The sequence below is a fragment of the Oryx dammah genome, unplaced genomic scaffold (assembly GCF_014754425.2).
Source record: "Oryx dammah isolate SB20612 unplaced genomic scaffold, SCBI_Odam_1.1 HiC_scaffold_16, whole genome shotgun sequence".
Taxonomy (NCBI): Eukaryota; Metazoa; Chordata; class Mammalia; order Artiodactyla; family Bovidae; genus Oryx; species Oryx dammah.
The window spans coordinates 5,076,040-5,101,716 of NW_024070200.1; the positions used below are offsets into that span (position 1 = coordinate 5,076,040).

A 25,677-nucleotide genomic window follows, 5' to 3' on the forward strand; every position below is an offset into this window, starting at 1 on the left:
TGAGATGCCACTGGATAAACTGGAAAAAAAAGAGAGACAGAGAGACAGGAAGGAGACTGCAGGGACTGATTACACTGTGTGCGAAGTCACTTCAGTCATGTCCCACTTCTTGTGACGCCCATGGACTACAGCCGCCCAGGCTCCTCTGTCTATGGGATTCTCCAGGCAAGAATACTCCAGTGGGCTGCCAATCCCTTCTCCAGAGGATCTTCCTGATCCAGGGATCGAACCCACATCTCTTATATCTCCTGCACTGCAGGTGGGATTCGTTACCACTAGCACCACCTGGGAAGCTGGATTACATTCCTGTGATGCTTTTTCGAAGGGGGAGCTGTGATGAAGCTCGGGGCCTCCACAGACAGAAATCACGTGCACTGGAAGCTTTACTGTGCAGCTCATTTGAGGCTCGTAACGTTTTGAGAGGAAGATACTTGAGTGCGTCTGCCCAGTCACACGGCCAGTGAGCGAAGGAACTAGGGCTTAAGATCTTCTTGGTGTTCGGTTTAGCACCCATGCTATGATGCCAGGCTGGGTGGGTTGACAGTCTGGTGCTGGAGTAGCTGGCAAGGCTTTCAGCCGGTCTGCTGTGTGGACCGAGGCTGCAGGGAAGGTCACTGGACCACTGTTGTGCATTCCTGGTTGCCAGCTGTGCACCAACCCCTCTGGTGCCAGAGTCACCTCCCCACGGCCCATGATCCCAGTGTCCAACATCCCCAGTGACCAGTCACCTCCATTCACTTGCAGACTTCCTCCAAAAGCGAAGGGCTGAAACATGGACCCAGCACACGGAGAAGTGCCGGTGACTCCATGGGTGTTGAGAGGACTCGTGGCGGGGTCTGCAGAGGGGCTGCCCCTTACCCAAGGCTGTCATGTGTCATGAACGGTGCAAGCAACACGGGAGGTGCTTTGAATCACTAGAGATGCAGCAGAAGACCCTGGCGTGGGGTGTGAACCGAGCGGGTTGTAAACACTGATCTTGCCAAGCCATCTGACTTCTCTGAGTGCCAATCTCCTAATCACTAAAATCAAGGTTAAAAACTTCACCTTGCAAGGCTGCTGTCAGGATGAGCAGTAACACATATGCAAGGCTCAGTATGCAAACAGTGCTCAATAAATGCCGACACTGCTGCCTGGCACATAGGGAGAGGATCCTTCAGCACTCTGATGTACGAATCGGAGTTCCTTTTGCAAACTCAGAGACGTGCTGACTTTAAACTTGACCTGTACCATCAAACTCAAAGTGCAGAGATATACTGGATGCTGTTAGAACAGCTAATCCATTCCCATCAAAAAGGTGTTCTGTAAATAGAATACAGGCTCCTAACAAGGGTTCCTCAGCTTTTCAGCCAGCAGAGACTGCACTCAGGAAACCCAACAACCAATCACAAAGGCGTACGTGCTGTGTGAAAAAGCACTGGTAAACTTCAGAAATACATGAATGAGACCCCTTGAGGTGGTGTTTAAAGCAATGCAATTTGAAGGCGATAAATTAAGTGACACTTTCTTTGGGACAAATTTATATCACCATTAATCTCATGCAAAAAAAAATAAACCAATGTGTTGCAGATGAATTTTTATCAGAAAGATGGACTAGAACACGCAGGCCCACCTCTATAACTTTGTCCCAGACGGGCCGGTGGCCAACAGCGTCCCACAGGGTGGCATGCCTGTCGTGCCCACAGGTCAAGAACTGAGGTTTGGAGGCATGGATGGCCAGGCCCCAGAGCTCATCAGTGTGACCCTGCAAAGAACCGAGACAGACAGACGCCCCTGAAACATCACCACCAGCACGCAGGGGCCCCACAGAGCATCACAGCTCACTGCAGGCTCTGGAACTGTTCCCATCCACTTCTCTTCCTCCCACTGAAGCTGAGGAAGGGGATGTTAATATAAAACACAGGAAGAATCTCCTCTTTGTAATGCCGTCTTATGAAAGTGAAGGTGTTAGTTGCTCAGTCGTATCCGACTCTCTGGGACCTCGTGAACTGTATAGCCTGCTAGGCTCCTCTGTCCATGGGATTCTCCAGGCAAGAATACTGGAGTGGGTTACCATTCCCTTCCCCAGGGGATCCTCCCAACCCAGGGATTGAACCTGGGTCTCCTGCATTGCAGGCAGATTCTTGGCCATCTGAGCCACCAGGGAGGCCCTGTCTTATATTCTACTATTACACAACATGAAGGTGTTTGATGCCTACCTGAGTGATGGGTGTGAAGTCCCCCGACAGCGTCCCCTGCAGAACAAAGTTTCTGGTCGTGCCTATCAATATCACATCGCCTTTTCCTTCGGCCACTGTCCGTATGGGGCCAAACTGTTCTGGAATCTGCATGGAAAAGATTTCAGGTGTCATTTAATTACTAGTTCAAGACGTGTGTTTACTTATCATGATAACAGCTCCTATCATAATGACACACACACACACGTAACAAGGAGACAAAGTACTTGAGTGAATGATTCAAACCCCAAATCTTATGTTTAAACTCCAAACATTTTATATACCTTAAAAGAATGAGCAAGAGTAAGGCTGTAAAAAAAAAAACAACAGAGGAACAGCTGGGTGTTCTGTGGTGACTTAGATGGGTGGGATGCGGGTGGAGGGGTGGCAGGGAGGTCCAAGAGGAAGGGGCCGTATGTACAGGTAAAGCTGAGTCACTTTGTTATACAGCAGAAAATAACACAATGCTGTAAAGAATTATACTCCAACTGGAAAAAAAAAAATCCTACAATGAGGCACTTTTTTTTCTGGACAAAATAAAAAAATAAAAAAGACTGCTGGGTACTTTACTCTTTACTTGTTATGACTTCTGATAGCAGAAGCAGGTAAAATTTAAGGAGTAAGGAATATGTAACATGCTATAATAAGAGTTCTTAAAAATGTATTGTAACTTGCAATGATAAATCCTTTGGCAATTTTATTTAGTTTTGAAATCCACTGCTCATTGCTGGTACACATGTGATTAAGTATTAATAAAAACGATTTCAAAATACATCATTCAAGGACAATTTGTTATGATAAAATAAGTAGAGTTTCTTGTACTTTTTCAAAGGAACAAAAATCACAGCCTGGGTCTACTCCAGGCACTGTGGTTCTGGGATGGTAAAGAGTGGCCTGTTCTCATACAAACTTTTTACAAGTGAGTTAGCATAGATCTGAGAAAAGATGATAACAATCCATGCTGATAAAGAATTATAAATACTTAAAAATGGTGAGTATCTTCCATAATACTAGATGAGGCTTTGGATTATTTCTTAGGATTCCAATGCTACTTAGGTTCAAAAAAATGCTGGTGAAATATTATTATAAAAAGTGCTACCACAATTAAAGTCTCCATGAAAAGAAAGTGATTTCCAAAACTCACTTCTTTCTTTATGAAGGGCAGTAATCAGCAAAACAAAATTCTCACACTGTCAGAGCAAGTGTGATGATGTCATTGTGCTGTGGGCAGCTGAATTAGAAAGCTACGGTTTTTCCAGTAGTCATGTGCGGATGTGAGAGTTGGACCATGAGAAAGGCTGAGAGCCAAAGAATCGATGCTTTTGAACTGTGGTGCTGGAGGAGACTCTTGAGAGTCCCTTGGACTGCAAGGAGATCCAACCAGTCCATCCTAGAGGAAATCAACCCTGGATATCCACTGAAGGACTGATGCTGAAGCTCCAATACTTTGGCCACCTGATACCAAGAGCTGACTCACTAGAAAAGACCCTGATGCTGGAAAGATTGAGGGCAGGAGGAGAAGCGTGTGATGGAGGATAAGATGGTTGGATGGCATCATCAACTCAATGGACATGAATTTGAGCAAACTCCGGGAGATCGTGAAGGACAGAGGAGCCCGCATGCTGCAGTCCATGGGGTTTCAAAGAGTTGGACACAACTTAGCAATTAAGCAACAATAAAGTTCTACAAGGTGATCACAGTGTGCTAGAGGGGAAGGCCCTCAACCTTCAGACTGATGCCAACTTTGATTTCTGTCTGCTCGTAAATTTCCCAGGGCCTGGGAAAGAAAATTCAGCGTGTAGAAGGAATATTGAATTTCTTGCCTCTGCCTCCTATTGGAGTCCAGGGTTGCTAATTAGGTAATAAGGAGGTGAAAGAAATGCCAAAAGAAGTCAGAGCTCTAGAGACAGTGTTGGCGTTCGGTCACGTTCAAAGCAGATACTCAGTCAATTAGTTCCAAGTGATAACGTCTCCAAAGCAACATGCTGGCAATTACAGGCAAAAGACAATAAATATTTTAAGGGTTAATCAAAATGTGGATAATACTCCCTTATAAGATTGGTTCTATGATGATACTCTAGACGTGAAATGTGACCACCTCACATTTTATAAATCGAATTCCATTTTAGTAAACTGCCTTCATGATGTTATACAAGATGTTACCCCATTTAGTAAAATTTTATCAAAACAGTTTTCAAAATGGTAAGCAAAAGATTTCAAACTCATAAGGAAACTGGTTGACATCAGTTTAAGGTTTAAAACGAGTGTCAGCAGGGTGACGTGCTGTCTCACCTCGGTTTTATGAAGCTTCTGGTAATTTCCATCCCAAGAAATGAGCTTGCGGTCCTTCCCTCCTCCTGACACAAGCGTGCCGTCCCTTAACATACAAAGTGCGAAAATACCGCCTTCGTGGGCCCCTTGAACCGCGTAGCTTATTCGATTCGTACCTAAACACAATGAGAAAACCACGCTTAGGACGCTGTCCAAGGGCTTAGGACGTTGTCTGAGGGCTCACCTCTGCCCATCTCATCTTTTGTTTTAAAACGAGATATTATCAGTTAGAACATCAATGCAGTGTGAATCTATAAAGGATTCAATTTCTACATGTTCTCAGAGCACTAGATAAACATGAGACAAACGTGGAGAGAGGAATGGCTACCCACTCCAGTGCTCCTGCCTGGAGAATTCCACAGACAGAGGAACCTGGCGGGCTATAGTCCACGGGGCTGCAAAGAGTCAGACACGACTAAGCGGCTAACACAGACAGACATGACCTGGGATACTTTCTAATCAAAGAACATAGGGCGAGGTGGAGGGGAGGATGAGCTGGGAGCCTGGAGTCAGCAGACGTAAACGATACATATTGGATGGATATAGTTCTACTGTAGAGGGGCAGGGAACTGTATTCAATATCCGCTGACAAACCATGACGAAAAAGAATACACAGGGCTTCCCTGGTGGCTCAGTGGTAAAGAATTCGATAAAGAATTCGCCTGTCAATGCAGGGGACACGGGTTTGATCCCTGGTCCAGGAAGATCCCACGTGCCTCAGAGCAATGAAGCCTGTGCACCCACAACCACTGAAGCCCGGGTGCCTAGACCCTGTGCTCCGCAACAAGAGAAGCGACCGCAGCACAGTGAACAGTAGCTCCCGCTCGCCCCAACTAGAGAATGAAGACCCAGCACGGTCAGAAAATAATAAAAAGGAGGAGATATATATATACATGTACAACTGAATCTCCTTGCTATATAGCAGAAATTAACACAGCATTGTAAACCAACCATACTTCATTAAAATAAATTAAGAAATAATAAAGGAAAACATGCCAAGATGAAGCATATAGTGTGCTGGGTGTCCCTGGACAAGTGGCCTGATTGCTCTGCCTCAGTTTCCTCCTTGGTGTCATGGGGCTGCTGCTTTTCCACGGCGCCGCTTTCAGGGTGTAATGAACCCGCGTGTGTACGGAGCCCGTGGTGCTCAGAGTAGCAGTGGTACTACCAAGGTCGCCGTGTTAACCCGACATTACCCCGGTGGCTCCGCTTCTGCCTTCACCCCACAACCCAAACACTGAGACCCTGGAGTACAGAGACGGTGCATTTTCTCTGTTTTCCTGGCACGTGGTAAACACTCATAACTCGACTCCATGTGTTTTTGAGTAAGGAGTCCTTCCTATCACACTGTTTGCCCACTGATGCCCACCTGACTCATCTGTATGCCCAGTGCCCGGCACACGGCTTCGGAATTACAATCAACACTCAGTCAACGTCTGCCAAGTGCTGTGTGGACCAGAGGAGTTAAACGCTGTAGAGCTAAATAGTCTTCGATGATTTCATCATTACAAGCTGTTATCAGAGCTCCCCATAAGGTGATTAATTCCATTACTACGTCTTGGGCTTAAAGAACCTTTTAAAACAACAGAAGCCAACAGCTGACTAGTCTCACTTTTCTCTGTCCTAGTTTTTTTGATTCCAAGTTACACACACACACACAAACACACACACGTATGTAGGTACCTATGTACCTTGGACTCAAATAGTATACTCGGAAATGATATTAACGGACAATTCTTATGGGATTTGGCTTCTTACTTAGAGCATTACCCACAAGAGGCTGCTTGAAGAGCACTGCTTGTTACCTTTTCCCCATACCAGGATGTTGCCACTTGAATCTCCGGTGATGGTGTCACCATTCTCAGAAAAAGTCACACAGAGGACGAACTTTGGCTTTTCTTGCTTCTGCAGAATGTTTAAAAAAGAATATATATATATATATATATATGTAAAATCAAGACATCCTTCTGTTTAAGAACATCGAGACTCACAGGCACCCCAAACTGGATGGTGTCAGCTGTCGCTACCACACTGCGTGCCCTTTCTTCTCATCCACCATGACGTACGTTACGCCCTGAGATTATCTGGTCTAAAATATCTGGTACTTACACGGCTGCAGGCAGTCAGAGCAGGGGAGGCTGTGGAGTGGTTAAGGGGCTGTGTTGCCATGATTACAGTCAGGCACCGGGATAAAGCAGTCCTCCAACTCAGCCTCTGGGCCCGCAGGGCAACAGGTGCCATGTGGGTGCTCTCATGAGGCCTCAGATGCTGGGCTAAACAGCACCAAGGTTGCCCATCACCCTCGGCAGACTTGCACTGCAGTCTCCTGGTCACCTTGTTCATTCTCTTTACAATCAGCAGACCACAGTGAGGGCCGCAGCCCTCGGGCACCCTTTCCTGGCTCTTCTCTCTGTGTTGGTCCTTCCTTATCAGCATCACCAACGTCATCCATGAGGGGCTCCCTAACTCTGTCAGGGATCTCCAGGGATAGTCTTTATCATGACACCCCCACTTTGGCCAATTAAATTCTAAGGCTGTGATGCCTCGGAGCTTCCTTAAATGCCAGGGGATCACAAGCACCACTGGTGAAAAATAAAATGAGAGGCAATTTCCCCTTACCTCAAATAATCCTTGCTTCTTAATAAGGGAGCTTCCTTCTAGCGTCCAGAAGTAGAGGTGGGACTTTCCACAGGTTACGATTATATTGGTGTCGGTGGGGTGGAAATCCGCGGCAAATACAGCTTCGTTCGAACACTTTGCACAAAACAGGAGAATCAGATGTCTCAGATCTCTTGAGACACTTAAGGAAATAAATAAAATCTGAACCACAAATAAGTGACTCATCAGGGTGAGCACCAGGCCTCTTGATACTTCCCCCCCCCGAATTCACCTTCTCTAGTCACTAAACTTGCGTCTGTGTGTGCCGACACCTCTCCCTGTCTGTTTCCCCCACTGAGCCCTGCGGACAGGACCACAGAGCCTCCTTCTGCACGGGGACTCTCGGGACCTGGCATGGAGCAGGCACACAGCCATGCTCTGGCTGAAGGAGAGGCTGGGACTTAAGCACTGCAAGTCTCATCCTCATCGAGTGATGGGAAGGGCCCCGGAACCTGGGTTACATTCAGCTCCACCACTCCTGGCCCACTTTGGTTGCCCAGTTTGCCTGGTTCTGATCCCCAGAACTCTGCTGGTGGCTTGGTGACCGAGCCTGGCGTCCAGAAGGGGAGCTGGTTCTTTGGCTATCACTTTACCACCTTCATCCTGCTATCGGTTTTCATGACTGGCACCCTGTTCCCATGAATCTCACCCTGACTGCTCCTTCTCGTTGATAATTCAGTTACACATTCCTAAACCTAGACTATAACTTGCTCTGATCACTTCCAACCTAAAGACACAGCAAGAACAGAAATACTTGAGCAAAACACAGAAGGCACAGTGATAGTATAAAAACAGGTATGCTCATGCCTTGCTAGGATACCGTCTGCATTCCACACACACACGAGAGAAAGCTATGTAAGCCAGGTAATCCACTGGAGCTCTTAATGTCAGGTAGCTCAGGCGACCCAATGGTAGTCCTATGGTTAGGTCAGTAAGGTGATCTAAGACTAATGGATGCCAGGGTGAGAAATCTGAAGTCATTTCTATAAAAATAGACCCAATCATGGTTTTAACAGGAGGAAAGCATGAGAGAGCTTAAGGAAACCTCACTGACATGTTGGGAAGTTCAATGGCCCCCCCTGCAGGAAAAACCCCACTGGGAGGACCAAGATCTCGCTCCCCCTTCCTGAGTCCACTCAGCTCTGGACAAGCTTCCCTGATCCCCAGATCCCTGCCTGGCCCTCTGCCTGGGCAGCAGGCACATCTCACTTGTCACCACCCCGCCAGTACTTCCTTAACACGTGCGTGAAAGGGGACCTCGGTATTTGTGGATGATGGAAAGAACAGGAGCAAGTAAGGGAGGGAGAAAGTGACCACCGGAGTGATGGAGCGAATTAAAAGGGTGGTGGCTGTAAAGGGTGGTGGACGCGAAATCCTTACAGACGCTGTGAAGAGAAGCAGGAAGCCCACCAGGGCTTGGGAATAAGGGGAGAGGGGCGGGGCCCGAGGGCTTCTCGAGAAGGGGTCCTGCAGGGGGCTGCGGCGGCGACAGAGCCCACGGTTCAGGGGAGACGGCTCCACGCGGGAAGTGGACGAGGCAGCCCCGCAGCAGGCGTGCTCACAGACCTTGACATCCGCCAGCCTCTCTTCCTTCTGCCAGTCCCACACGGACAGCACGTGGTCGTTGGAGTCATCCACTGCACAGAGGTTGCTGCCTCCATTCTAGGAAAAAAGGAGGTATTCACAGGAAGACTACACTTGAGAATAAACCAGACTGAGCGTGATTAAAAAGGAACGTAATTTTATTTTTAATCACCAGTCGGCTACATCTTTATTAAAGTGTATTTACCCATCACTGCTGAGATCTGCTTAGGATTTGGGCAGACAGATGGTGGGGACAGGGGAATGTGGGGGTTAACAGGCACAGGAGCAGGAGGGAGCTGTCTGGGGGGACTTCAGTACCGCTTCCATTAGACCTAGCCTCCCAGGGGCTGCAGGGCTCTCGCACTGGAGGAGAAAAGTGTCTGCAGCTCCAGGGCACAGGGCACAGGGCACGGGGCTGGTTATCGTAAGGTTGTATGAGGGCACAGGTGCTGGGGACGAGGCACAAGGCATACTGATGTGAACACGTACGTTTTTCTGATTGGCTGAACTAGTGCTTCAAAGGGCGGTTCATCCTGGAGAAGCCTGGGGACCACGAGGCCCCTCCAGCCCCTGCTTATGGCCAGGCACTGGGTGGGGATGGCACAGACAGGCAGGGGAAATTCAAGGCCAGGGGAGGCAAGACTGTTCTGTGAGCCTGAGACAGTGCGGCAGCAGGGCCTCTTCTCATCACCATGGAAACGCCTGACTGGGAGCGTGTGGGACCAAGCATGTGCTCCCTCTGACTGAGGGGGCCTGGCAAGCGGGAGGTTTCAGAGTTCAGATCTGGACACACACCTGGGCAGGTACGGGCGTGTTAACCTCTCCCTCTTCAACCTTGAGCTGAGTCTCTCCTCCCTGTGTGGACAAAGCTGCAAGACCCACAGGGTTCACACTTACAGATTTTGAGAATGCGATACAGGTGACGGCCCGGTCGAAAAACCCGATTCCGATGACATGCAGCGTATTCAACGTCACGGAATCCCAGATGCGCACATGTGGAGGTAACTGCTGCTTCGGAAGAAAAGGCTGCGTCACTCATCGTGCTGGGTCTACAAACGTACCTTTGTATTGACGCTACTTCTACTTTGTCAAAAGTCTTTTTTTTAATGCTATTTTCCCCCAGGTCTCTGTTTTATCCTTTTATTTTGTAAGGCTTCATTTCAAATCAGTTTGACATTTACATGCAAAATATTAAAGTAATTTTTTTTTTTTTTTGGCTATACCACACGGCCTGTGGGATCTTAGTTCCCTGACCAGGGACTGAACGCATGCTCCCTGCATTGGCAGTACAGTCTTAACCATGGGGCCACCAAGGAAGTCCCCAAAGTGTTTTTTTTTAATGCACTTAAGACTCTGTGTTTTTACAATAAATAATATGTTCCCAATATCTCACAATAAACTGTGGAAAATTCTGAAAGAGATGGGAATACCAGACCATGTGACCTGCCTCTTGAGAAGCCTGTATGCAGGTCAGGAAGCAACAGTTAGAATTGGACATGGAACAACACACTGGTTCCAAAATAGGGAAAGGAGTACGTCAACGCTGTATATTGTCACCTTGCTTATTTAACTTCTATGCAGAGTACACCATGAGAAATGCTGGGCTGGATGAAGCACAAGCTGGAATCAAGATTGCCGGGAGAAATATCAATAACCTCAGATATGCAGATGACACCACCCTTATGGCAGAAAGTGAAGAAGAACTAAAGAGCCTCTTGATGAAAGTGAAAGAGGAGAGTGAAAAAGTTGGCTTAAAGCTCAACATTCAGAAAACGAAGAATATGGCATCTGGTCCCATCACTTCATGGGAAATAGATGGGGAAACAGTGAAAACAGTGGCTGACTTTTTTGGGGGGGGCTCCAAAATCAGTGCAGATGGTGATTGCAGCCATGAAATTAAAAGATGCTTACTCTTTGGAAGGAAAGTTATGATCAACCTAGACAGCATATTAAAAGCAGGCATTACTTTGTCAACAAAGGTCTGTCTAGTCAAGACTATGGTTTTTCCAGTGGTCATGTATGGATGTGAGAGTTGGACTATAAAGAAAGCTGAGCGCCAAAGAATTGGTGCTTTTGAACTGTGGTATTGGAGAAGACTCTTGAGAGTCCCTTGGACTGCAAGGAGATCCAACCAGTCGATCCTAAAGGAAAATCAGTCCTGGGTGTTCATTGGAAGGACTGATGTTGAAGCTGAAACTCCAATATTTTTGCTACCTGATGCGAAGAGCTGACTCATTTGAAAAGACCCTGATGTTGGGAAAGATTGAAGGCAGGAGGAGAAGGGGACGAGAGAGGATGAGATGGTTAGATGGTATCACCGACTCAATGGACATGAGTTTGGGTAAACTCCGGGAGTTGGTGATGGACAGGGAGGCCTGGCATACTGAGGTTCATGGGGTCACAAACAGTCGGACACGGCTGAGCGACTGAACTGAACTGAACTGAATATCTTCCGGAGGTCATGGCTCCTGTGGCCAATTTAGCTGTAGGGGAGGTCTACCAAGTTTTAGGGGCTTCTCTGGTGGACCAGATAGTAAAGAATCTGCCTGCAATGCAGGAGACCCGGGTTCGATCCCTGGGTGGGGAAGATCCCCTGGAGAAGGGAATGGCAACCCACTCCAGTATTCTTGCCTGGAGAATTCCATGGACAGAGGAGGCTGGCAGGCTATAGTCCATGGGGCTGCAGAGTCAGACACAAATGAGCAACTGATACCAAGTTTCAAACTTTGAACAGTCGATTCTTGATAACTGTCCCACAGGAACTGATATTCCCATTTGTATATCTAAAGCATCTGAATTTTAAAACTGAAAAATGATAAAGAAAATGGAGTCTCATGTAAGGGTTATTCTTTTAAAGTTTGTATTGCCATTAAGGGGTAAGCATGTTTAAATTCATCATGATGACTACCACCAGTGGTATTAAGAACTTCACATTCTTGAGCCCCACAGGAAATTGATAATACACAAATACAAACTTAGAATGGTTATGATTAGTGCAAAACTTTCTCAGCTGTGCGAATTTTTCTCTTCCTTGATAGAAGAAAGCATCACAGAATCACCAGCAGATTTATCAAAAAAAGGACTAGCTTTGTACAACGGACAGGGAACTGGGTTCTAGCCTGGATTTGTCTCTAAGCAGCTGGATGTTCGCAGACAGTCACTTGGCCTCTCTGGACTTCACTTGTAAATGGAAAGGAATAGCTCAGCTATTCAGAGGGCTCTAAGGTTCTGATTCCATTTCAAGGCCAGAAACTGGAATACACAGTTCATCCACTAGAGGGAGGAACAAAGGATTTACTATTGATCTCGAATAACTTTTAAAGGTCATTTAACATTAAAAAAAAAAAAAAAAACAAAGAAGACTCTCCCCTGTGTGCTTACAGAATAGCAGTCTGATTTCCATTGTTCCTGTTACCTCCTTTCAAGTGTAGGATTTTAATGGAAAATAGCATAAATATTTAAATTTTGATGTTATTAAAATACTTTCTGGAAAATGGTAGCACTCATGATAAAAATGGAAATACTTAATGTAATTAGTTTCAGATTATACATTGTGCATTGATAGACTATACAAAAGCAGACATCAGAAAAGTTACTGGATGTTTTGGATAAAACATAACAATGACCACAGATTGTGGTAAATAAGTGGAAGCCAGTTTTGAATTGCTGTATTTGCCAAATTCCACTAGCTCCTTCTCTGATTCCTTAAAATAAAAACTGAAGTCTTTGCTTATAAAATTTTGCAAAAATCCTTCCAGCAGCCCTTGTGGATGACACATAGACACAAACTCCATGTATTAAAGTCATGATAACAAGGGACTCACTCACTGAAGAGGCAAAATGCCCCACAGTCAAATGATTATTTCTCAGGATTTTAACTTAACATGTTAATGTTTAGCACGTGAGTAAATAAGTATCGGAAGAATTAATGACTCCTTAGGCAAGAGCAATGCTATTTAAAAATTAGCTGAACTGAACATGAACTCAAGGTTTTTTTTTTTATTTTAAGGTCAGTGTAAGAATTTTCATTTGCAATAAAAATTCAAATTGAGGGATTAAATTCAAATTTGAGCTTCCCAGGTGGTGGTGCTAGTGGTAAAGAGCCCACCTGGCAATGTGGGAGATGCAGGAGACCTGGGTTCACTCTCTGGGTCGGGAAGATCCCCTGGGGGAGGGAATGGCCACCCACTCCAGTCCTCTTGCCTGGAGAATCCCACGGACAGAGGAGCCTGGTGGGCTACAGTCCGTGGGGTTGCAAAGAGTTGGACAGGACTGAAGCAACTGAGCATGCACGCTCACAGACATTATATCTAAGTAGGCTTATTCATCTGCAAAATATTTTCCAAAAAATCATTTTGTGTTACCAGTTCATTACAAAAACATGAAAAGTTCACTCACTTTTCCATCCTTGGACGTGCCTGCAACTTGTCCCGTGGCTATTGTGACCCTATCGGGGTGAACTGCAAGGCTAAAAAGAGATCTTCATAAAACATCTGTTCTTAGGTAAGTCCAAACTCAAGTTTTCATAATTTCATTTACCTATATTAATAATGTGTCTATATTGATTAAACGTTCAGACTGCAAAAAAAAAAAAAAAAGAAGAAGAAGAAAACACAAAACATCTACTCTTTTAAAGGTAAGTTTCACTTTTCCCTTGATCAAATATACTCTGGTCAAAAATTTAAATGTGAGAAATATATAGTGTCCAACTTCTTACACACTCTTGATAAATTCTCTGAGCTTCCAAAGACCTTAGACAGTTGGTACATATTCCATTTCATCTTCATTTCTTTACCTATAGGGAATTACCAAACTCAAGGGAAAAGCATCCCCTGACTGGGAAATACCACGTAGATCTCAGAATTGCATAATTAGTGTAGAGTCATTATTAAGAATTCATTTTGAGTCCATCAAACAGCAAAGACATCATCTTTTTTTCAACAGGATTTTTATAACTGATCAGGGACTTAGGACAAATAGAAATAACATAAACCCATCTACTCATCCACCCATCTTTCCAAGATATATAAAATCATTACCAAAGGTATAAATGAATTATAGGAATAGCAGATCCAGCCAGAAACAAGAGGCAAAACATTTTTATTAAAAACTGCACACCCGAATTAGAAGCCATTAGCACGAGAAGACCTCCAGATAGGGGTGTGTGGGAGCTATTTGTTTACGTAACACGGTTGTTTAAGACAATGTGTCACGAGAATAGAAAACCAAAGAATGGGTCTTAGAGCGCCAGGGAGCCAGAAGACAGCCCAGAGCACAAACAAGAGCTGTTCTCAAAGACCCCGTTTTCTCAGCTCTCTCTGCTTCTCTGTAGTTCTATCCATCATGGAACCCTTTCTGCCAATACCTTTCGCACAGGCACAGGCACAGGCATCGATTTTGAGGACTCACCACTTCACGTCGTCATTATGGCCCGCGTAATGCCTCTGAAGCTGCTCCTCCACGTTGTACAGCACAACCACCGACGCGATGAAATAGACAGTCTCGCCCGTCGGGAGCAAGTACAGGTTATTACGGCAGTCTCGACCCCTGTACCCGTAGCTTCGTGTACGTCAAGATAAAACTTGCCTTCTTTTAGGAGCTAACAAAACATCAGCTTTCTTCCGCTGGCACAGGGACTACATTTCTATGTGACTGTACCATCAATTTCACTAATTTAAAGAAGACTAAATTTGAAATAATCCGTGCCAAATATTCAATACATCAGACCCCCTCAATAGGCAGGCAATAAAGTTGCAAATGGTAACTGATGTAGTGGTAATTACTGATATTTTTTAAACAATACAAAGGTGTGGGTTTTTTGAAAGTATGTATTATAATATGACCTGGTAGCTCAGCTGGTAAAGAATCCGCCTGCAATGAGGGAGACCCCGGTTTGATTTCTGGGTCGGGAAGATCCACTGGAGAAGGGACAGGCTACCCACTCCAGGATTCTTGGGCTTCCCTGGTAGCTCAGCTGGTAAAGAATCCGCCTGCGATGCGGGGGACCTGGGTTCGATTCAGCTGGATGAAACATGGTGATTTGCTGTCCTCCTGCTAACAGGAAGTGGATCCAACCCTTGTGTAATAACTAGGAAGTGAACTCCTCAGTCTGGCGCATCAGTCATGGATCCAGGAAATCCGTGGCCAGGCCTACACTGCTTTGCTGAGCTGTTGAAATCTTATATGGATGCGTTTTCCTCACACTTAGGTGGGGTTTAAATTTTTCCCAAGCTGGTTTCCTGAAAGGCCGGTGACCATAACATTCTGTTAGAGGTACTATCCTGACTCTAGAATCAAAGTCACCTGAAGGGTGACTAGACACTAATCCCCCAAGAATGCTGGGCTACTCTGCTCATTTTTTTCTCTTTCCTTTCTGCTGCCTCTCTTGCGTACCATTTATTCTGTCACCCCACTGCTTGCTGAGACCTGCTGAACCATGACCACAGTCTAGAATGTGTCCACTTGCCGTCTTGAATCTAACTTTTAAAGCTAAGGGCTTGCTTCTGGAACTGGAATTGAAAGGAAGAACAGGGCCACTGAGTCTTGTCACCTTTGAACTCTCCACGTTATCGTCATCCTGAGGCACACACCTGCTACCGGGGACTTGAAACTGCCGTCACGCTGAGGCAGAAGGAGAGAGGCTCAGCCTGGTTCTAGAATCATGGCGGGGAGATTACTTGAATCCTATTGTGGTCAGTGGCTTCTGTAGCTTGTTTGGAAAACAAAACATGTCTGACAGTGTCGTGTCCGTGCAGGCGTGCTCAGTTGTGTCCGACTCTTTGCAACCACATGGACTGTAGCCCACCAGGCTCCTCTGCCTGTGGGATTTTGCCATTTCCTACTCCAGTGGATCATCCTGACCCAGAGATCAAACCCAAGTCTCTGGCGTCTCCTGCATTGGCAGGTGGATTCTTTACCACTCAGTTCAGTTCAGTTCAGTTGCCCAGTTCTGTTCGACTCCTTGCGACCAGCAGGAGCTCACCCAAACTCATGTGCATCGAGTCGGTGATGCCATCCAGCCATCTCATCCTCTGTCGTCCCCTTCTCCTCCTGCCCCCAATCCCTCCCAGCATCAGGGTCTTTTCCAATGAGTCAACTCTTCGCATGAGGTGGCCAAAGTATTAGAGTTTCAGCTTCAGCATCAGTCCTTCCAATGAACACCCAGGGTTGATCTCCTTCAGAATGGACTGGTTGGATCTCCTTGCAGTCCAAGGGACTCTCAAGAGTCTTCTCCAACACCACAGTTCAAAAGCATCAATTCTTCGGTGCTCAGCCTTCTTCACAGTCCAACTCTCACATCCATACATGACTACTGGAAAAACTGTAGCCTTGACGAGATAGACCTTTGTTGGCAAAGTAACGTCTCTGCTTTTGAATATGCTATCTAGGTTGGTCATAACTTTTCTTCCAAGGAGTAAGCGTCTTTTAACTTCATGGCTGCAATCACCATCTGCAGTGATTTTGGAGCCCCCAAAAATAAAGTCTGACACTGTTTGCACTGTTTCCCCATCTATTTCCCATGAAGTGATGGGACCGGATGCCATGATCTTCGTTTTCTGAATGTCGAGCTTTAAGCCAACTTTTTCACTTTCCTCTTTCACTTTCATCAAGAGGCTCTTTAGTTCCTCTTCACTTTCTGCCATAAGGGTGGTGTCATCTGTATATCTGAGGTTATTGATATTTCTCCTGGCAATCTTGATTCCAGCTTGTGCTTCTTCCAGGCCAGCGTTTCTCATGATGTATTCTGCATAGAAGTTAAATAAGCAGGGTGACAATATACAGCCTTGATGTACTCCTTTTCCTATTTGGAATTAGTCTGTTGTTCCATGTCCAGTTCTAACTGTTGCTTCCTGACCTGCATATAGGTTTCTCAAGAGGCAAGTCAGGTGGTCTGGTATTCCCATCTCTCTCAGAATTTTCCACAGTTTATTGTGATCCACACAGTCAAAGGCTTTGGCATAGTCAATAAAGCAGAAATAGATGTTTTTCTGGAACTCTCTTGCTTTTTTGGATGATCCAGCGGATGTTGGCAATTTGATCTCTGGTTCCTCTGGCTTTTCTAAAAACCAGCTTGAACATCTGGAAGTTCGTGGTTCATGTATTGCTGAAGCCTGGCTTGGAGAATTTTAAGCATTACTTTACTAGCGTGTGAGATGAGCGCAACTGTGTGGTAGTTTGAGCATTCTTTGGCATTGCCTTTCTTTGGGATTGGAATGAAAACTGACCTTTTCCAGTCCTGTGGCCACTGCTGAGTTTTCCAAATTTGCTGGCATATTGAGTGCAGCACTTTCACAGCATCATCTTTTAGGATTCGAAATAGCTCAACTGGAATTCCATCACCTCCACTAGCTTTGTTCGTAATGATGCTTTCTAAGGCCCACTTGACTTCATATTCTAGGATGTCTGGCTCTAGGTGAGTGATCACACCATCGTGATTATCTGGGTCGTGAAGATCTTTTTTGTACAGTTCTTCTGTGTATTCTTGCCACCTCTTCTTAATATCTTCTGCTTCTGTTAGGTCATTACCATTTCAGTCCTTTATTGAGCCCATCTTTGCATGAAATGTTCCCTTGGTATCTAATTTTCTTGGTATCTAATTTTCTGTTCTCGGTATCTAATTTTCTGTTGTTTTCCTCTATTTCTTTGCATTGATTGCTGAGGAAGGCTTTCTTATCTCTCCTTGCTATTCTTTGGAACTCTGCATTCAGATGCTTATATCTTTCCTTTTCGCTTCTCTTCTTTTCACAGCTATTTGTAAGGCCTCCTCAGATAGCCATTTTGCTTTTTTGCATTTCTTTTCCATGGGGATGGTCTCGACCACTAGCACCACCTGGAAAACCCTCTGACTGTGTTAAGTGGCTATATTGGTTCAAATAGTAAGCAGTGTGAGGTTATAAACCCTATTCTAAGAGAAAAAAAGTTGAGTTTTGACATTCCTTATATTTTAAAGTATTTAAAAAGAAAACTTGCAGATACTGGTAAATGACTTTCATGTCTAAGTTATAAACCAATTCTGAGTTTACTGCTTATTGTAAACTGGCAGCTATGTATTTCACTTAAAACATTTTTTTTAACATTATAAAAAATACCTGTAAAAGGTGTGAACAGTATACATGTATACATGAAGTCACCTGGTTGTCTAGTGGTTAGCTCTCTGGGCTCTCACTGCCATGGAAAGTGAAAGTATTAGTTGCTCACTTGTGTCCGACTGTGACCCCATGGACTGCAGCCTGCCAGGCTCCTCTGTCCATAAAATTCTCTGGCAAAGAATATTGGAGTGAGTTGCCATTCCCTTCTCCAGGGGATCTTCCTGACTCAGGGATGGAACCCAGGTCTTCTGCATTGCCCGCAGATTTTTTACCATCTGACCCACCAGGGAAGCTCATGTATCTATATATCAATCAGTAAAAGGTAACAAATTTAGGTCCTCCTTGTTCTAACCATCCACAGCTCCTCAGGGATAATAACCTGTTAAGATTTTAGAATATATGCTTCCAACGCTTGAAAACTATTTCAGAGCGAAACATCACTCGAACTTGGATGTGAAAAACCACCGTTTATTTGCTGCAAATTCCACTGTTTCCCACCTTTTAAAATATGAGTTGGGAGCAGGTTGAACAACTACGTCTTGAATAATGTGTTTCAGATTTGATTTAACCAATTCAAACAATTAGTGCCCTAAAGAAGAATGGGGTCACTTTTCACGTGCCAATACAGACGGCAAAATAGATACAGGTGAACACTTGGCGACATCTGAATCCGAAAAAAAAAAAAAAAAAGTTTTGAGAAATTTAGGTACAGAAATAATTGCAAGAAATTTCCAAGGAATATGACTTTATAACTTCAAACAGTAATTCTTCTAACTGAAATAACAATAGCTCCAGTTTAAACCAACTTCATGTCATTTGTTGTCAGGGTTTGGCATTAAACTGGTATTCAATAAATAGCTGTTTGAGGGTGAAGAAAGGATTTTTGTTCTTTGTCTTAAAGTCTTCATGGACTGGATGGTGGCCTCTGTGGGTTTCTAAAGTAAAACAAAATAGTAAAATAAAAAAACAAAACAAAAAACAACACTTCACCCTCTTTCACAGGCTCTATTTCTTGATTTCTTGTCCTTTTATTCCCTCCTTGGTACTTCGTTCACTTTCCCAAGCCTCATATTATGAAGGTTCTAGCAGCTTTATTTCAAGAACGCTAGTCATATGGCTGACTCAGGTTTCGGTGGCCTGGATTTTGTGAGAGCATTTTCCTTTTTTCCAGTGGTATTATGTTGATGCTACGTGTCGGTTTAACTGAAGCCATACATTGTTTTGTATTCCTTTCATTTAATACTGAGTCCATACTCATGTTCAATTAGTCACTGTTTTTTAAGTTTTTTTTTTTTTTGCCTTTTTAAATTGATGTATAGTTAGTTGATAGTGTTCTTCCCTGGAGAATCCCAGGAGTGGTGGAGCCTGGTGGGCTGCCGTCTATGGGGTCACACAGAGTCGGACACGACTGAAGCGACTCAGCAGCAGCATAGTTGATTTACAATGTTAAGATCCCACCCTGTGGCACGTGGGATCTTAGTTCCTCAATCACAGATTAAACCCATACCCCCTGCATTGGAAGGCAAAGTCTTAACCACTGGACTACCAGGAAAGTCCCTAGTCACTGTTAACTTGAAGTTAAGATTCCCAAGGTTGACCAAAGCCCTACTGGGTTGAGGCGGAATGCTAGTCCTTCCTTCCAGGGAGTCCCTCTTTCTTTCTTTGGGTTTAAAAACTTTTTGCCATCATGGTTTAGTTTTATGGGTTTCTACAACTTAATTTCAATAAATGCATTCATCAACTGATGACTTCAGGTCAGACTTAATGACTAAAGGATACACCCATTCCAGCTTCAGTCTCTTGGTTGGCAGTTCTACTTTTGCTTCCAAATTGTAAGAATCCACTTGATCTTTGGGCATGTACATGGTAACTGGTCGTCCACGAAGAAACATTTTTACATATCCTTCTTCTATGAAGAGAACAAAGACGTCAGTAAGACACCTTGGTGCCTAGGGTACCTGAAAAAAAGTTATATTTTCTCCATCCTTTCAATGCAAAAGTAGAAACGTTGCCCTTTATGTCATTTCTGATTAAAATCCTAGGGAAAACTAACTAAAACATAAACAGTTTGAAACAAAAATGTTCACCTTGTTTGCCTTTGACATTCTGCTTACTTAAGTAATGTGAGAAATTATAATAGGCAGAAAAGAATTAGATTCCAACAATTATTTTCCATGAGAGATTTTAGTGCCTATAGGTTCTTTATCAACAGGAGGGGGAAAATGCCACCCCAAAAAATTACAACTAACACAAGAAATCCACTTAAATTTTTTTTTATTGAGTTCAATGGATATACAGTTGCAGTATCAAAATTCATAAAATATCTTTCAATATTTAAATTGGTTTGTTATAGTGCAATGTAAAAATGTGTCTTTATGTATCTTTCACATTGGATAATTCAAGTGTAAAGGGCACAAAACCGGCAGAAGTACATGCTGGGATGCATGCAAAAAGGAAAATGCTCAAAGAAAAGCTAGAAATAGAGAAGAAAAGAACAAAAGACCCATTAGAGAGAGAAGCTGGGGAATAAACCTTTCTAGAACAAACATTTTTATAACAAAATAACTTAATTATAGGGATGAAAGTAAAATCTACTAATACATCAACAAGGGGCCACTCCTGAACTTTAAACAAAAACAAACAATATAGGGTTTTCTGGCTACAGTTTTCAAGATATAATAAGGCCAAAGAAAATGTCTTGTGAGCTCTTGATGAATTCTGTTTGGATTCAGAACTCACTGCATTCTGATGCTTCACTGCAGATCAAAGGACTGGGCCCCTTAGTGGCATTTAAATTGGGCAGTTGGGGCTGCACCATAACTCAACAGAAAAATTATGCCCAGAGAGGAAAGTGCTAAGGAAGTCATAAAATAATTATAACGTTGTAAGTACCACATTCACAAATTAGTTTTGTAAGCCTTATTCCTGAGGATTTTCAGACAAAGCCACATGCGATATTGCCTAAAAATTGAGAGGCCATTGCACTTTCATGGTGTGCGTGCAATTCAGGTCTTAAATGCATGCATGTGACACACTCTTCACTCTGCATATTAAATCTGTCTTTTAAGTAAAAACCAACATGTGTTCACTCTTGCACAGTGTGCCAGCTGCTGTGTTCTGTGGTGCTCCTGTGAGAGTGCTCCTCACTAGGCTCCATCCTGCCCAGTTCCACTGGGAGGAGCCCACCTGAGGCCCCCAGGGCTGCAGGCTTTTGTACAGCCCCCACCCCCTACCCCGATCATCGTAGCTACCAACCCATCAAGGCCCACACTGGATTCAGGATCCTTCTCCTGCTCGCCTACCTGCTGGAACCAGTGCTCTAACTGCCCTGGCCCCTCTTCCCGTGTATGACATCACTGGCCACAACTGCCCCCCACCCCGGGGGTCCTTCTCTGTCTCTGCCACCTACACACCCACCCGCTCTGTGCACCTACCCATGCTCGCCTCACCCACCCCCTTCCCTTCCTTCATCCCTCAACCAAATCTCAGCTCTTCAGACAGTGTGGCCATCACAGCTGAAGATCCTAAAACCACTCAGTAGATCAATGGAAGAGGGACAAAGAGGGGCGGGTGTGATGGCTTAAACGACAAGTGATTCCATGAATTCTCTTTGTAAGAGGGGAATCACGGAATGCAGATTCAGAATAAAGGGAATATAATGTCACCCTGCAGCACATATCAAAAGCCTTGTACAGGTGTATGTAATCCATATAGATGGAATATCTACTTGAGTATATCGTTACATGCTGGAAAAGTCCTTATGACAGGTTTACTTAATGGGCAGATCTATGTCACTGGACCGAGAAGAAAAGCTCTGGAGTTAGCCTTGGCACTGTTCTGGACAGCTAAGTCAGACCTCCTACATCTTAAAAAAAAAAAAAAAAAAAAAAACCAACAAAACGCAGCGAGGGAAAGCAATCTTTGCTTGCTTGTTCTTTTTTTCAGGCATGTTAGGATAACAGCACACAACCCCCAAACCCAGAGGTGCCAGAGGGAGCGGCCAGCAGCAGTGCAGGTTCCAGAAACGGGGCATCCAGGGCTTGCCCTATAGCTCTCTTGACATTCATACAGATTTTTAAAAGAGTTCTTGTCATCAGCCAATCATCACCGGAGGTCCAGTTTTTAGCTCCTCAGTCAGACCCGCCCAAGTAAATGCTCAGGACTGCTTTGAACGTCCAATAAACCCATGTGGTTTGCATCACAAAGCATTTTCATACAAGGAGGGTAGCTGGTGGCCTGTATGAAAAGAGTTTCTGCAGCCTGGGGCACAGCTTTGCTCAGAGAGCTATGAGGTTTCAGAAATGCCGCCTACCTTTGCAGTGTGTCACCCGGCGTTTCCCTTGGGATTTCGGAGACAGAGACAGAAGTGCTGGGTAAAGAGATGAGGGGGCACTGCAAGAGTGACTGGCCTGCCTGTAGGGGGCGCTCTTGAGCCCCCAGGCCCAGAGGCTCCCCCACCCGCACTGCTAGAAAAACCTGGAAAAACCTGGACACATTTCAGGGGTTCTGACAAGTGCACACCAGACCTACTCTGCAGGCTGAGGGCGATTACATTTTCAGTGAGTAATTTCATGCTTCCTGAAAATGAAATGAATATTGAAGCACATGCATATAAATAGGAAAGTCTGACTTTCATGTTTCAACGCTGAACTTAAGGGGGGGGGACTTGGAAAATTAAATGAATTTATTTAGCCCATTGCACAAAATCTTGTCAAAGATTTTGCATTTTTAAGTATGCTTTCAAATAAGCTTACTATTCTAAAAATAGCAGTTCCCTTATTATAACATGTGTTAGAAAAGATACATGGAAAGATATATATGGACTATTAGTTGGCAGTTTAGAAAATCACAGGCAGAAAAAGAAGTCGCTTTTAGATAAAGTTGTAACTGGATACATCAGAGACTTTCCCTTTCAAGAGAAACGCAAATGCTGGTGATGGGAGAGCCCCCATTAGTAAGGAAGAGGCGAGAAAGGCAACAGGGTGTTTTAACTGAGAAATTTCATGTAATGTCATGTCACTCTTTCTCCTCATGGATGTCTCTTGAATCCGTTTTAAATGGGGGCAAATGAAGGGTTTAGTCTTTATGACCCTTTTCTGGGTGGTCTCTGAGTGATGTGAGCCGCCAGACCCCCAGGTACAGACTGATAGTGAGCACTCAGCCCCCAGCCCCCACACACAGACGCCCGTGTTCCGCCCATCCCAGCTGCCCCTGAACAACTGCTTCTTACTGCCCCTCAAGTACCGCAGTGAGTAAGGGGCGCCCGCGCTGACATTCAGCCAGCCTTACCTGCGCTGAAGACCGGCTCCTTGGGTTTGCTGTGGAGACAAAACCAAAATAGGTTTTATTTCTGTCTAAATTTATGTTTAATTGGAGGAAAACTGCTTTTATAGCATTGTGTCGGTTTCTACCATACAACAGTGCAAATCAGCTTCCGATATGGACCATTTTTAAAGCCTTTATTGAATCTGTTACAACATTGCTTCTGTTTTATGCTTTCGTTTCCTGCCGGAGGCATGTGGGATCTGAGCTCTCTGACCAGGGGTCGAACCCACATTCCCTGCACTGGAAGACGAAGTCTAAACCACCAGACCACCAGGGAAGTCCCCCAAAACAGTTCTTAAAGGGAAGCATGGGCTGGTGGTTAGTCACAGAAGACCCCTCACCCACTAGCCGCACTAGTTCCTCGCACAGATGCTGAGTGAAGAACATATGTTACAAAGAAACACAAAGCCGTGTAACTGCAAAGAGGAACAGTGTAAACAAAAATGCTTAAAACCAAGTGCCAGGGATGACAATCTCAACTTTATCACCAAAGCTGTGCTTTTTATGAGAGCAAAGAAAGGTTTGGAGAAGGAAAACACGTGGTTGATCAAGACGGAAACAGCCCTGCCTATATGCGTAGAAAGGTTTCTCTTCCCCACGTGCTTCTGGCAGATTATCTGAAGACCTGACTTAAAACTAGCAAACTCCTGTCTCAGGGGCTTTGGCGAGAGAACTTTAGCACCAGGCTCCCGAAAGGGGAGGAACTAAAGAACCTCTTGATGAGGGTGAAGGAGGAGAGTGAAAGAGCCGGCTTAAAACTAAATGTTAAAAAACTAAGACCATGCCATCGGGCCCCATTACTTTATGGCAAACGGAGAAAAGGTGGAACTAGGGACAAATTTCCTCTTCATGGGCTCAAAAATCACTGCAGATGGTGACTGCGGCCGTGAAATCAGAGGACAACTGCTTCTTGGCAGGAAAGCTATGACAAACCTAGACTGTGCTGAAAAGCAGACACTGCTCTGCCGCCAAAGGTCCGCACAGCCAAGGCCGTGGTCTTCCCAGTGGTCACGTACGGTTGTGAGAGCTGGACTGTAAAGAAGGCAGAACGCCAAAGAATTGATGCCTTCGAACTGTGGTGCTGGCGAAGACTCCTGAAAGACCCTTGGACAGTGTGGAGATCAAACCATTCACTCTTAAGGGAAATCAACCCTGAATACTTGCTGGGAGAACTGATGCTGAATCTGAAGCTCCAGTATTTGGGTCATCTGATGCAAACAGCCAACTCACTGGAAAAGTCCCTGATGCTGGCAAAGATTGAGGGCAGAAGGAGAAGAGGGCATCAGAGGATGAGATGGCTGGATGGCACCACCGATGCAATGGACACGGACTTGGGCAAACTTTGGGAGATGGTGAGGGACAGGGAGGTCTGGCGTGCTGCACTCCATGAGGTTGCAAAGAGCTGGACACGACTGGGTGACTGAACAACTCCCAGGAGGATGGCTCCTGGGGGGAAGATGAGGGGGCAGGGGAAAGGAGGGAAGAATAAGGACTATTGGGGTGTGGCCACATCCTGGGATATGGGGGGACCCCACTGTCTCAACCAGGCTGAGACCCATAACTACACCTGGGAAACCAGATGCCCGCTCTGTTCAAGGGCACACCACGGACGGACTGAGGTCACCCCTAGGGGCGAGCTTCCCACAAGACGGCCTGCCCCGGGGGTACCCCCACCAAGTGCAGGAGGGGACGGTCCTCCCCGTGACAAGCGGACATCTGCCTGTGGGAAGACTGCCGCCTCGTGCCAGACAGGGGAGGGGGCCTCCAAGGACAGCAGGAAGTGAATCCCATTCAAACACAGAGCCAGCCCTTGAACCCAAGTCTGCGAGACTCCAATGTCCACGCCGTCTCCCACGGTACCCACCGCCCGTTCCTGCCCCTGGCTTCCCAGAATACCTCCCACTTTAACATACAGAACAAGACACAGTAAATAAATGAAATCCACCCCAAAGATTTTGGGATTCCCTTGTAGCTCAATTGGTAAAGAGTCTGCCTGCAGGTTGATTCCTGGGTTGGGAAGATCCCCTGGAGGAGGAAATGGCAACCCACTCCAGTATTCTTACCTGGGAAAGCAAATGGACAGAGGAGCCTGGTGGGCTATAGTCCATGGGATTGCAAAGAGTAAGACACGACTGAGGTGACTAAAACCACAACCACCCAGGGTGGGCTGGGAGGACCACGATCCTGCAGAGGCACCTACATTTTCCGAGTCCGCATAATGGAAAATGCAAACCAGAGAAGATATCATCCTCATGTCACTTTTCTCCTTTACTTTGAACTTGGGATACGCTGAGAAACACTGCCAGTAAAAACTGCCCTTAATCCCATGATGTAACAGATGGTAGTATTTATTAATGGCCTTGATTTTCACTTGATATTATGCCGTATATATGGGAAACTCTTTGCTGATGCTTTGAAAGGGGTTCAATGTGTTTCAAGGAGGTGGATCTGCTATGGGGCAAGATTTCTGAGCATGA

General features: G+C 45.2%; 1 protein-coding gene across 6 annotated transcripts in view; it reads right to left on the reverse strand.

Annotated features, from left to right (window-relative positions):
* The window catches only part of EML1 (EMAP like 1), a 192,701-nt gene that overhangs the window by 12,946 nt on the left and 154,078 nt on the right, over positions 1–25,677 (reverse strand). For 2 of the 6 annotated variants that reach the window (XM_040256958.1, XM_040256953.1), the window contains exons 5-16: positions 23,165–23,193; positions 22,188–22,244; positions 19,655–19,784; positions 14,196–14,345; positions 13,185–13,254; positions 9,684–9,794; positions 8,769–8,864; positions 7,164–7,298; positions 6,350–6,449; positions 4,506–4,660; positions 2,196–2,321; positions 1,610–1,741 (exon numbers count right to left, since the gene is read on the reverse strand). In XM_040256958.1, the coding sequence (XP_040112892.1) occupies positions 1,610–1,741; positions 2,196–2,321; positions 4,506–4,660; positions 6,350–6,449; positions 7,164–7,298; positions 8,769–8,864; positions 9,684–9,794; positions 13,185–13,254; positions 14,196–14,345; positions 19,655–19,784; positions 22,188–22,244; positions 23,165–23,193 (1,291 nt within the window). Of the gene's footprint in view, positions 1–1,609; positions 1,742–2,195; positions 2,322–4,505; positions 4,661–6,349; positions 6,450–7,163; positions 7,299–8,768; positions 8,865–9,683; positions 9,798–13,184; positions 13,255–14,195; positions 14,346–19,654; positions 19,785–22,187; positions 22,245–23,164; positions 23,194–25,677 lie in introns of all 6 variants that reach the window. The other 4 variants (XM_040256957.1, XM_040256952.1, XM_040256956.1 and 1 more) reach the window with 3 other exon arrangements.